Genomic DNA, 12,535 nt, shown 5'->3' on the forward strand with positions numbered 1-12,535 from the left:
CTTACACACTCTCTCAAACTCATCCACCAAGCCTTGCAGCTCCCCTTCGTCTTCACTCAACAACACAGTATCATCTGCAAACAACAGTACAGGGAGTTTCCAAACACTATCCTCTCTCACCAGGGCCACTCCAACATCCACTACCCTACCTTGTACCTCTTTTATTACCCCATCCATGTACAGATTGAACAACCATGGAGACATGACACATCCCTGTTTCAAACCAACTTTCACAGAGAAAAATTCACTTAGTTCACCATCCACACGCACTGCAGCCTTCGCACCATCGTACATACTCTTCACAGCATTCAACAACTTCCCATCTACTCCATATATTCTTAACACTTTCCAAAATCCTTGTCTATCCACCCTGTCATATGCTTTCTCCAAATCCATGAAAGCCGCATACAACTTCTTTCCCTTCTCTAGAAACTTTTTTTTTTTTACAATCACATAAAGTGTTCATATGGATGGAACTATACACACTTACGGAAACACTGTGCAATGCAGCATACTGAGAGGAAACAAGTATTAGAAGATGGTCGAAGTTGGGCCAAGGCTATTGTACCCTCTAAATAAAAAAAATTCCATATAACAGCCATACCACGTTGAATGCACCACTTCTCGTCCAATCAGCAAAGTTAAGCAACGTTGGTCTGGTTAGTACTTGGATGGGTGACCACCTGGTAACACCAGATGCTATTGGCATTGAGTTTCAAGTGGTAGGTAGGGGTGCTCACCATCCATTCACTTGATGCAGTGCTGCTCTTCGATGCCCGCTCTTTCCTCTCTTCCTTTCTTCTTTCCTGCCTTCCTTTTCTGTCTTTCTTTCCTTAATTCTTTTCCCTTCCTTCAGTCTATGGGTGACTGTACACTGAATGAAAAGCCAAATGGTTTCCTGTACACCAGGAAACCATTTACTATGCTGGGTTGTAACCATATAACCAAATTAAGGTACCTGGTGGTTTAGTGGGTAATTAAGGCACACCAATCGGATTGAGCCTGTGCAAGTTTATATCCAACAGGTGGTTGGGGTTTACTGCTCATGTAATGCCACTCAGGGATGAGTGAGGCTGGTCACTCTCATCTTAAATGTAAGGACCAACTTGCCTAGCCCCAGACTCCTAAGCTCCTCCTGGGGAAACAGAGGATTAGATGATGATAAGGAGGAGGAGGAGGTATAATTCTTACTACTGACAAGTGATCTAGTGTGAGGGTGTTTCAACATCGCTTGGACTCATATCTACAGAAATTTTTGTGTATGTGAATTATGTTGGCACAATCATGGCTCACTGCATATAGAATTCTGGAAATAATGATAAGTAGACTGTGTCGTACATTCCGAAGAGCCGTGTGAAATATTGTGAACTTTTTGGTCATTTTCCGCACCTACTGCATGCATGTGCTTGATGAGTGGGTTGTGAATCGTCAGTATGCAGTGTAAACTTTGTCTAAAATGTTATATCTGGTTAGGTATAAGTGAGTCAAAACACATTAGGAAAACATGATTTTTTAAAACCAGTTTTGTTGCACCACAGTCATAGGAAATGTTTAGGGCCACCGCAGCCTAGGGATTAATGATTTTATTACTTCACAGAAATTAGTTTCCCACAGGCATCCTTGTAACATAGCCCAAATGAAAGATGAGGACTTACTGTACTCCCATACCCCGATATCCAGCAGTGATGTGTACCAGTGGGAGTGTTCGGTCAGCGAGTATGTCTGCTATCGAAGCATTTTTGCCTATAAGATACCAAAGAAAAGCCAGAGATGCATTCCAGACCCACACCCAAACTCTCATATACCTTACTTAGTCAATAGAGACTGACACAGAAACACCATAGGCAATGTTACAGTAGAGTCTTCATACAACATGAGATAGATGACACAGAAACACCATAGGTAATGTTACAGTAGAGTCTTCATACAACATGAGATAGATTATGCAGAACCTCATGCAAAATCAATTTCATGCTAAAACGTGACATATATTTACATGTAAAGTAGGGGGTTAGGTTCTTGGAGCCCCATATTTTTCATTAAAAATACTGTATATTTAAAGATAGGTTATTATAACTATGTCTGCCGTAAGACACCCAAGACATGTGTTTACATTTGATACTTGCTGACCTGACACATCAGTGCATTCTAACCTAACCTAACTGACTAGTTTTGCCCCCTAACACTCACCATAAAAATTTTAACCACCAAGGACTGCTACAAAGCCTCTTGAAAGTTCTCATCACCAATCATGCAAAAACTTCTGGGAAGCTTGAGGGGAAGAGCAGGGGAAGTCATTGAGGCATTCAGTAGGAGGTGGGTGGATGTGGTGTGTTTGCAGGAAGTCCGGTATAAGGGTGGATCAGCCAGAAAGATTTGTCCCTGAACTGAAATTCTTGTCGAGTAGTGTAATTATAAATTTACTTTTCATCCAAAAGATAACTCCAGCATTTTAATCTCTCACAGGTTGATATAAATACTGTACAAATATTTTTGAATATATGAAATTCATAATTATTTGCATATACTGGCAGCAGTATTTTCTTAAAGGACAGTAAATAGGATAAACAATGGCCATCCAAACTTTTGTGAAAATCTGTACAGTGTTGGAGCCTGTCACTAAATTCACCTCAACCAGTGAAGCACAGTACACCAGAGGAGACAGATATGATTTTCTGTTTGGTTCTTACACTGTCCCCCTTTCCCTATCTCCCACATCCCTGCCTGAGCCTATCAGTATTTTATTTGTTAATTTATGTATGCTGTCTCTATTTGTTATACTGGTGCATGTGTATACCTATATGTGTGACACAGGGGAAATGTGAGTTGGTGGAAGATGAGCCAAGCTGCCGCTGTCCTCTGGGCTTCAGTGGGGATAGATGCCAGATCAATGACTGTGAACATCTCTGCCATCGTGTAAGACCATCAGCAAATTCATCATTTGTTTACTACTTTCATTCATATTTCCATTTTATTAAAAACTTCCAGCCAGATAACTTTTTCAAAATGTTTTGTCATCCTGTATATAAAATTCACAAGGAAACAATTTTTGTACGTGTTCTAGCTTTTCTTTACTGTCATTACTACTGTATGTAACAGATTACAGTTTGAGGAGGATGTAACTGTATGCATATTTATTTTGGATATGTTGTTATCACCACATTAAAGTATACAAGACCAACTGACTGTCCAGTTTTATCATAAACTCAGGCATTAAACTATTTTATTATTATTAAAATACCAAAACTGCACTCTTCATGCACAAAAATATTTACCCATTCTGGCATACTGATTCTTAAGGACAAGATTAAATGCTTCCAGCCTTTAAGCCGTAAATTTAAATTTAAGGCATCTAAAACATTGTAAGAAGTGAAAAGAATGTGTAAACTAAACACATTCAAAGCCTGAACTGTGTTCTGTTTAATTTAGGACTCAAGTCCCTTCACTTCTGTTATGCAGTTTATAACTGAACTTTCATTCTTATGGAATACAGCACACTGGAAAAACATGATAACCTGAAGTGGTTCATACACTAGTCTGAAACAGTAAACGAATATTCACTGTTTGAACTCAGCATTACTGCTGTATTTTCACCCTGTATTGTTGGTAAATGGGAGTCACAGTATGATAAGTAGGCTACTGTACAATAAAAAAATAAATAAATATATGCAGTACAGTAAAACCTCGATATAATGGACTTCAATAGACTGGAATTCGCTTTTATCTGAATTAAGAAGCTACCAGACTAAATTCTTATACTATATATCGGAAAAAGCCCAGTAAAGTCAGAAGCAGTCTGGACTGCCTGACCACTTCTACGTTCACCACAGTAAGGTACATAAAAGACTTGTTTATCAGTGTGCAGTATAGTATTATTATATATATTATACCATTTGATTATTATAGTGAATGTATAATCCAGTACAGTAGTGCTATGGTAGTGAAAATACTTTAAAAACTGTTGGTGCGATCCGGACTAATGTCTGATGTATTGGAAAAAGTCTGGGTTAGCAGGGGGAAGTAAAGATATAGCTTTTACCGAAATTTCGCTTTTTTCGGAATGGTTTGGGCCCCAACTAGTTCGTTATAGTGACATTTTACTGTATATATATGAGGCCCCGTGTGCAAGAGTATACCCATGCAGCCATTTTCTAAAAGTGGCAGAAATTGCATTTAATGTACTTAAAACTTTGAAGTACAATAAAGCAAAAACTATTATACCTAGGATAAATGCGTTTACATCATTTTAAAGCTGATTGTCTCTACTTTATCCAAAAACTTTTTAGTAAAGGTACTATTGTTTTTACATGAGAAAAAACAAAAAACAAAAAAATTGACATATTAGCATACAATGCTGCTACTTTTATGCATAAACTAGTACTGCAGGCCAAGAGATAGTGAACTCCTTTATGTTGTAAGATGAAGTTGAATGTCTGTAGAGTCGTTGGTTATGAATTTGCCTGGTTATTGTCATAAAAAGTAAGCTTTATAAATTTTTCAAGAAAATTATCAATAGGCAGCATTTTTTGTTTTCACCTGGTCCTCGTTGTTCTGTGTTTTTATGTGAACAATAGACGCATTACATCTGTTAAATGCAATAACAAACAAATAACACAAATAATACTAGGAATAATGATGTTTTAGATTAATAATCTTATTAATGAATACAGTGGTTGCGCTTGATAGGGGGTGGCGATGTAAACCCAATGTTATTTCTTTGGGTTTTCACCCTTACGTCTTGGGTCATACATCACATCCACCAAGTCCACATGAAAGTACATAATCTGAGGGACTGTGAGATAGCGTTATCTCAATTTTCGACAAGATGGTGCATGGGGATACTCTTGCACGCGGGGCCTCATATATATATATATATATATATATATATATATATATATATATTTACGTGTCAAGTGGGGTTGGTGGAGGATTAGTGCCCCTCCCTGTAAAACAATTAACTCTAAGCCATTGGCCACCCCATCTGGGATACATGGCATCTGGCAATGAATTAATGAATATATATATATAAATAATACATATACAGTATATATATACAGTACCCTCGCGTCCAACACGCGTTTGTCCAGCACGATTCGCGTCCAGCACGGAGAGCAAAAAATTAGTACAATTTAAGTACAGTACTGTAAAACGGGTGCGTAAGCATAACACTGACGGAGCTCCGAGAAGTGGGTGAAATCTGCAGAGTTCGTCTCTAGCACGATCACCCCTGGTCCAACACAGTCATACTGGACGTTCCCGTGATGCTGAGAACCAATCAAAACTTCCGATCAAGTAGCCTCCCCCGCCCACTATCGTGACGTGATCGTGATGTCGCCCAATGAAAAATGCTTCTGCTCTCATGTGATGTTTTGTTTAAATTTCTTCCACCACAGCACCACTCAGTCACATAATTCGCATTGGATGGTGCTTTTTTCTTGCTGCATTTTCTGCCCTTGCTACTGCATTTTACCCTGCTCACAATGCCTAGGAAGCCTTCTGAGAACCCCAAGAAGTGGCAGCACCTCCCACAGGCCACCAAGCTAGAATTCATCAAGAGGCAGAAGAAAGGGGAGAGGAATTTCGAAGGATTTATGAGGGAGGTTGAGGAGGAGCAGCAGCCATTACCCACTAGTGATGCCAGCAGCCATCCTCCGGGGACCCAGTAGGACTACATACAGCCTCGGATACCGCCTTCCATTCCCAACAAGCCCACCAACACTATCCTAAAAGGTTAGTTATCATTCATAGTACAGTACCATTCACTATAATTACAGCAGTACTAATATATGTATAGGTATATGGTAGGTATATACTGTAAGGTGACTTTTCCTAGGGTTGCTGACATAATTCATTTTTCCCCATAAGCTCTGTTGTTTGTCCAACACGTTTTTGGTCCAACACGGGACCAATGCATGACAATATTACTGTGTTGGACGCGAGGGTACTGTATATATATATATATATATATATATATATATATATAAGTAATCCCTCTAATATCCGAACGCTCAATATCCAAACACCCCCACTAACCGGACATAATCGTCCCGGGATCCAACATTCTCAAAAAAAAAAAAAAAAAAAAAAAAAAAAAAAAAAAATTCCCACCCGTAATTTGAACTTGCCGCGCGCGGTGTGGGACAGCATTGTTGTGGCGCATCATTCCTCCAATGTCCGATAGAGCCCAGCTGCATCCTCCCCATTTTCCGCCTCTCTCTCGTCGCGAGTGCACACTGGTCGTCATGGCTGCCCACGTGCTCGCTTTTGTGGTGATTCCTTACCTGCTGCAGGCACTCCTGCTGCTCTCGGGCCTCTTATTAGTGTGTGTGATGATGGCCCCGCCGCCTGAGAAGAGGAAGAGAGTGGTGTTGACTCTGGAGAAGAAACGGAAGATATTGGAGAAAGTAGATGCCGGGTGGTCTTCTTCCCGCATCCTCCGCGAGTTCAACCTGGCCCGATCTACTTTGTTTGATATCAAGAGATCCTGAGACAAACTCATGCAGTACACGGCTGACTTCTCATCGAGAAGCAAACGCAACGTGGAGAGAAAGGTGATGTTTACTCCCAAGTTTGCTGAAATCGACCGCTCCACGTTGATTTGGTATCAACAGCAACGTGCTGCTGGTGTGATGGTACATGGAACGGAGCTGAAGGCTGCTGCTGAGAAGTTCGCCAGGCTTCACGACGCCCTAGACTTCAAGGCATCCGAGGGTTGGCTCTTCGCGTTCAAGTTACAGCATGGCCTTACCAACCGTAAAGCCCATGGCGAAGCTTTGGACGCTAACGAGGATGGAGTTGACGAGTTTCGGCACAAGGTGAAGGGCTTGATCGACAGGGAGGGCCTCATTCTCGGTCAAGTCTACAATGCTGACGAAACTGGTTTATTCTATCACTCTTTGCCAACGAACACTCTAGCTGAGGAGACGGAGAAGCGTGTACCTGGCCGCAAGCTCTCCAAGCAACGGATATCTGCTTTGTGTTGTGCCAATGCTAACGGCATGCACCGGCTTAAGCCCGTTATTGTTGGCCGTGCAAAGCAGCCTCAGTGTCTTCGTGGGGTGATGGATGTCCTTCCTGTCATCTGGTACCATTCTTTGAAGGCATGGTTTACAGCCCAGATCTTCAAAGACCGGTTCCACCGCCACTTCGTCAAGGAGCTCATCAACTACCAGACGAAGACACTGGGAATCCCGCGCGTCCAGGTAAAGGCCCTCCTTCTCCTCGACAATGCACCTGCCCACCCATGCAACAAGGACTTGGTGGCTGAGAATGGCTGGATTAGGTGCATGTTTCTGCCACCTAATACAACTGCTCTCATCCAACCAATGGACCAAGACGTGATCGTGACAACAAAGCACCTATACCGCCGGAAGTTCCTGGACGAAGTGATGGTTGTTCTCGAGGACGAGGACGAGCGCAGGGAGGGACGGGACACGCGAGGCCAGCGGACTTTGGAAAACCTTCGCCGCTACATCAAGTCTGCAATCTACAACTGGGCCAGTGCATGGAAGGAAGTCCCTGTCAAGACTCTAGAAAATGGTTGGTCTCGTCTGCTTCTCGGAACGAATGTGGAGTACGATTTTCTAGGGTTTGACGTGGATGACTTCCATGCACAGCTATGTACACATGGCGACAATGTTGATGTGGACGATGTGCGTGAGTGGTTGGATGACGACGAGGGCGATCCTGGGTATCAGACATTGTCTGATATCAAGATCGCGTCTTCAGTTGCAGGTGTCAGTACCCAGCTTGACGATTCCGACGAGGACGGCGACGATGATGCGGACTCCTCTCAGCATGACACTACTCCAGCCATCCCCAAGCTAAGCGCACTCCGGGAACACCTAGAGTTCGTTCTGGACTACCTGAAACACCCGGACTGCGACAGGGAGATGGGGCCCTTGGGACTTGTGGAGGAAGTCCGTGCTTTCAGGCAGCGCATCATCAATCGTCAGAATAGTCGGTCCTTGCGTCAATCAACGACTGACAGTTTTTTCAGGCCCGTGACCCCCGCTGTGCCCAGCCCTGGCTCCACTCCGTTGCCTCCCCAAGACAGGCCCTCATGCTCCGAGCCACAGCCCAGCACATCAGCCACGGTGGAGTCACCACTTGACATGAGTTTGCATCTGTCTTCAGAGTCGTCTGCAGTGGGTACGCCATCACCACGACCCAGTGACGCACCCCTAGGTCACCTGGCAGTGATACTCTCGGACTCTGACAGTGATTAAACTGCAAGAACTTCTCCACTAGACCACACGGGAATTTACAGTGTTGTGCAGTGAAAAAAACAGTGTGTTGTGTTAAGGATTTACAGTTGTGAGTGAAAAGACTAATTTGGAACAAAATTTAACGTAAATAGACTTGTTTGTTTTTGCTTTAGAAAATGGTTAGAAGAGTGGGAAAAGTTAAAGTGCAGAGTGCAACACCTAGTAAGTTACAATGGAGCATAAGTTAGACAAGAGTGTGCACTGTGAAGAGAACGGACTTCTGAGTGCGATTGACTAAGTTCAGTGCAAGACTTCATGAAGAGTGTACTGGAAGTGCTTCAGGAAATCCTTCTTACTGTCAGAGTCCGAGAGGAGGCGGTTATTCATCGAGATGGCCATGGACTTGCTGTAACTAGGCAGAATGTTTCATACTGTACTCTACTGTATTTTCCATACTATACTTACCTCAAACACCTCATTTCACTCTTTAATGTCCTTTATTGATGTGAATAGGGTGTTAGGAGCTATGCATGTGCAGTAGGAAGGTGTTTTTCTGAGTTAGGCTAGGTTAGGGTCCATAAGTACTAGTCCAGGAGCCAGTAACCAGAATGTTTAATATTGTATGAATCTACCTCTAAACCCTCATTTTATGGTTCTTTTGCATTTATTTCAGTCATTTATGTGCCTTATTGGTGTGATTTGGGTCTTAAATAGGTGCTATGCATGTCCAGAGGGAGTTGTATAGGTGTTTCTCTGAGTTAGGGTCCATAAGTACAAGTCCATAAGCTGGGGCCCAACATCCAGACAGGACCAATATCCGGACCTGCCTATGGTCCTATTCCGTCGGATATTGGAGGGATTACTGTATACACACACACACACACACACACACACACACACACACACACACATATATATATATATATATATATATATATATATATATATATATATATCATCATCATCATCCAATCCTACATTGCCCCATGAGGAGCGTAGAAGCCCGGGGCTAAGCAAGTTCGTCCTGACATTTAAGATGAGAGTGACCAGCCTCACTCATCCCTGAGTGGCATTACATGAGCAATAAACCCCACCCTCCTCTTGGATATAAACCTCCACCAGCTCAATCTGATTGGAGCGCTGTAACTGCCCACTAAACCACTAGGCGCCAAAATTTGGTAGTATGGTTACCACCCAGCATAGTAAACGGTTTCCTAGTGTACAGGAAACCATTTGGCTTGTCACTCAGTGTAAAGTCACCCACAGGCAGAAGGAGGAGGAAAGAATGAAGGAAAGAAAGACAGAAGAAGGAGTGTAAAGTCACCTGTAGGCAGAAGGATGAGGACAGAATGAAGGAAAGAAAGACAGAAGGTAATGGAAAGAAAGAAGGATGTAGGAGAGGATAGGGCAGACACCCAAGAGTAGCACTACTTCAAGTGAGTGGATGGTGAACAACCCCACCTACCACTAATATATATATAGATATATATGATGAGATGGAGGGATGGGGTGGAGAGATATATGAGGGGGGTGTGAGTTGGGAGCAGGGCAGTGAAATGGCAGGGGACAGGGCGACTTAGAGGCGATTTGTTTGTGGCCACCCCAAACGGGATTGAGGCGTCTGACAATAGATAGACAGACAGATAGATAGATAGATAGATAGATAGATATATATATACATACACAGTAAAAGTCCTGTAATCTGAACAGCAGGGGACCGAGGGTCGTTCAAACTATTGTTTTTTTATATTACTGGGAGGGATCTCTGAAAACAATAGAAATATGTACATTATCATTAAATAAACACTTAAAATGATATGGGTTATTTTTTAACTCACTGGAAATGCATAGAAGTGTATCTGAATAACTGCAAGCAGGTACACCCAAGTCCAAGAGCAGGTCCAAGCTAGACAAATCCATAGGTAAAACTCATACAGCCCAAAGAAAAATCCACTCGATTCACTTAGTTTACACTCAATTCACTCAATAGTAACTTACTGTAATTCACTTAATTTGCACTCAATACACTTAAATTTGTTACTTCACTTAAAATTATCTGTCATCTCGAAAAATTCAGAGTACAGTATTGGGATATTCATATTACTGGTGGTCGGATTAAAGGACCTATACTGTATCACTATCCATCTATCTATCTATATATACACACACACACATACAAAGAAGTTTCATTGTCAAAGGAGAAAATACAATAATGAAAATTTTTGTGGTAGGTGGGGGCGCTCACCATTCACTCACTCGATGTAGTGCTGCTGTCGGGTGTCTGGCCTTTCCTCTCCTCCATCCTCTTCTGTCTTTCTTTCCTTCATTCTTTCCTTGTCCTTCTGCCCCTACGGGTGACTTTACACTCCCTCTTCTGTCTTTCTTTCCTTCATTCTTTCCTCTTCCTTCTGCCTGTGGGTGACTCTACACTGAGTGTCAAGCCAAATGGTTTCCTGTACACCAGGAAACCATTTACTACACTGGGTGGTAACCATATAACCAAATTTTGGCACCTGACGGTTTAGTGGGTAATTATTGCGCTCCAGTCAGATTGAGCCGGTGATGGTTTATATCCAAGGGGTGGTTGGGGTTGATTGCTCATGTAATGTCATTCAGGGGTGAGTGAGGCCTGTCACTCTCATCTTAAATGTCGGGACTAACTGCCTAGCCCCGGGCTCCTACGCTCGTCATGGGGCAATGTAGGACTGGATGATGAATGGATGGATGGATGAAATTTCTTCTCCATAAAGTAAGTTCTGCATGTATTATGACATAAGTATCTTTTGCATTCTCTAAAAAAAAAAAAAAAAATGTAGGCATGAAATAAAATGCCATTAAAGCAATCATCTTTACACATTATTTGACACCTGAATGCACTGTCATTCCATTTGTTATGTATAAATGCGAGATGATCTTTAGAGGTTATTATATATTGTGGCAGGGTTCTTGCCGCGTGACGGAAAATGGTGCAGTATGTGACTGTGAGGATGGCTACACAGGACGCCGATGCATGGAACCACTGCCTCCCTCAGGCCCATGCCAGCCAGACCCCTGTCGTAATGGAGGATCCTGTAAAGTGATAAAGGGCCGGGCAATATGCAGATGCCCGGGGAATTTTATGGGAGATGCCTGCCAATATAGCATCACTGAGGACAAAAACCCCTGTGCTCAGATTAACTGTCTGAATGGTGGAGTTTGTCAGGTACGGCTGACAATTTTGTGGTTATTCTTTTCATGTACAGGGCATTACGTGACAAACATCAAACTTTGTATCTCAGTATGAGATGAACACTATCTGTGAGATTGCAGAGTTACTGATTCAATGTTTTAAAGTAAATTTGCCACTCTGTATAATACCAGCAAACTATAATGTATGCTATAAGAGAAGTACCAGTTAACACATTCTATATCTGTAATGACTTGGCACAACTCACTGCAGATGGTGTATAGTGTCGCAAAGTGCTTCTGTGAGGATGGATGGGGTGGTGAGAACTGCGGGATGCCTACAAAATGTGACTCTACCTGGTGCTTCAGTGGTGGCACTTGTATTCTCAACCCTGACCCCAACCTCCTCCCCACCTGCAAGTAAGTCTTGGAAGCCTTGTGATTCTACGACTTAGAACTGGGTATTATACCATTATCAATATCAGCTCTTGATTCCTGCTTGTACACTTCCTGATGCCTCTTTGGGACACCCGAATTCTACTGAGAATTGCCACTCCTGAAAGTTATTTGATATGGGCACTGCATTTGAAGTTATGAAATAACTTAGTACATTTTTGTCAAAGATAATCTTTCCTGACTCACAAGATTCCACCATGTGCCACTTAGTTATCAACCACTGATGTGAAATAGGTAACTGCTTGCAGAGGTTATAAATGGTCCTTAACAAAGAAGAATTTCCCCAGTATTCTACCTAACCTAAAATTTAGAAACCTACTGGCACCAGCCCACATATTAGCAAGCCTCTAGCTAATGGCTGGGTGGTGATTAGCCCAAGGTCTGGTTTGATTTAATGGCCTCTCAAATGTTATATAAATGATGAGTTTATACAGAGTTTTTGTGGACTCTGAGCAAACCTTAAGCTAATGGTTAGACAGTGGTCAGACCATGATTAGGTTAGTTTTAATAATGTAGTGTGCAAATATTACAGAAACCATTATTATTATTTTTTTTTTTTTTTACCCATTCACTGCATCAGTGTTTGTTTACATGTACATCCCGTGTGCATCAGTTTTCCAATACTTAGAAAAAAATATTAGAAAAAATATATACTTTTTTTTTTTTTTTTTTTTTATGTGTCCGACTCTGGGCAAAGGCTCAGGGCC

General features: G+C 42.1%; 1 protein-coding gene and 1 pseudogene across 1 annotated transcript in view; both read left to right on the forward strand.

The window, feature by feature from the left end:
• The window catches only part of LRP1 (LDL receptor protein 1), a 335,280-nt gene that overhangs the window by 308,416 nt on the left and 14,329 nt on the right, over positions 1-12,535 (forward strand). The window contains exons 76-78 of the mRNA XM_080272895.1: positions 2,815-2,916; positions 11,149-11,409; positions 11,647-11,792. Coding sequence (XP_080129021.1) covers positions 2,815-2,916; positions 11,149-11,409; positions 11,647-11,792 — 509 coding nt within the window. The remainder of the gene's footprint in view (positions 1-2,814; positions 2,917-11,148; positions 11,410-11,646; positions 11,793-12,535) is intronic.
• On the forward strand, positions 591-708 carry LOC145403070 (5S ribosomal RNA; annotated as a pseudogene).

The sequence above is a fragment of the Coenobita brevimanus genome, chromosome 6 (genome assembly GCF_032717465.1).
Source record: "Coenobita brevimanus isolate Jiangsu-jjx chromosome 6, ASM3271746v2, whole genome shotgun sequence".
Classification (NCBI taxonomy): Eukaryota; Metazoa; Arthropoda; class Malacostraca; order Decapoda; family Coenobitidae; genus Coenobita; species Coenobita brevimanus.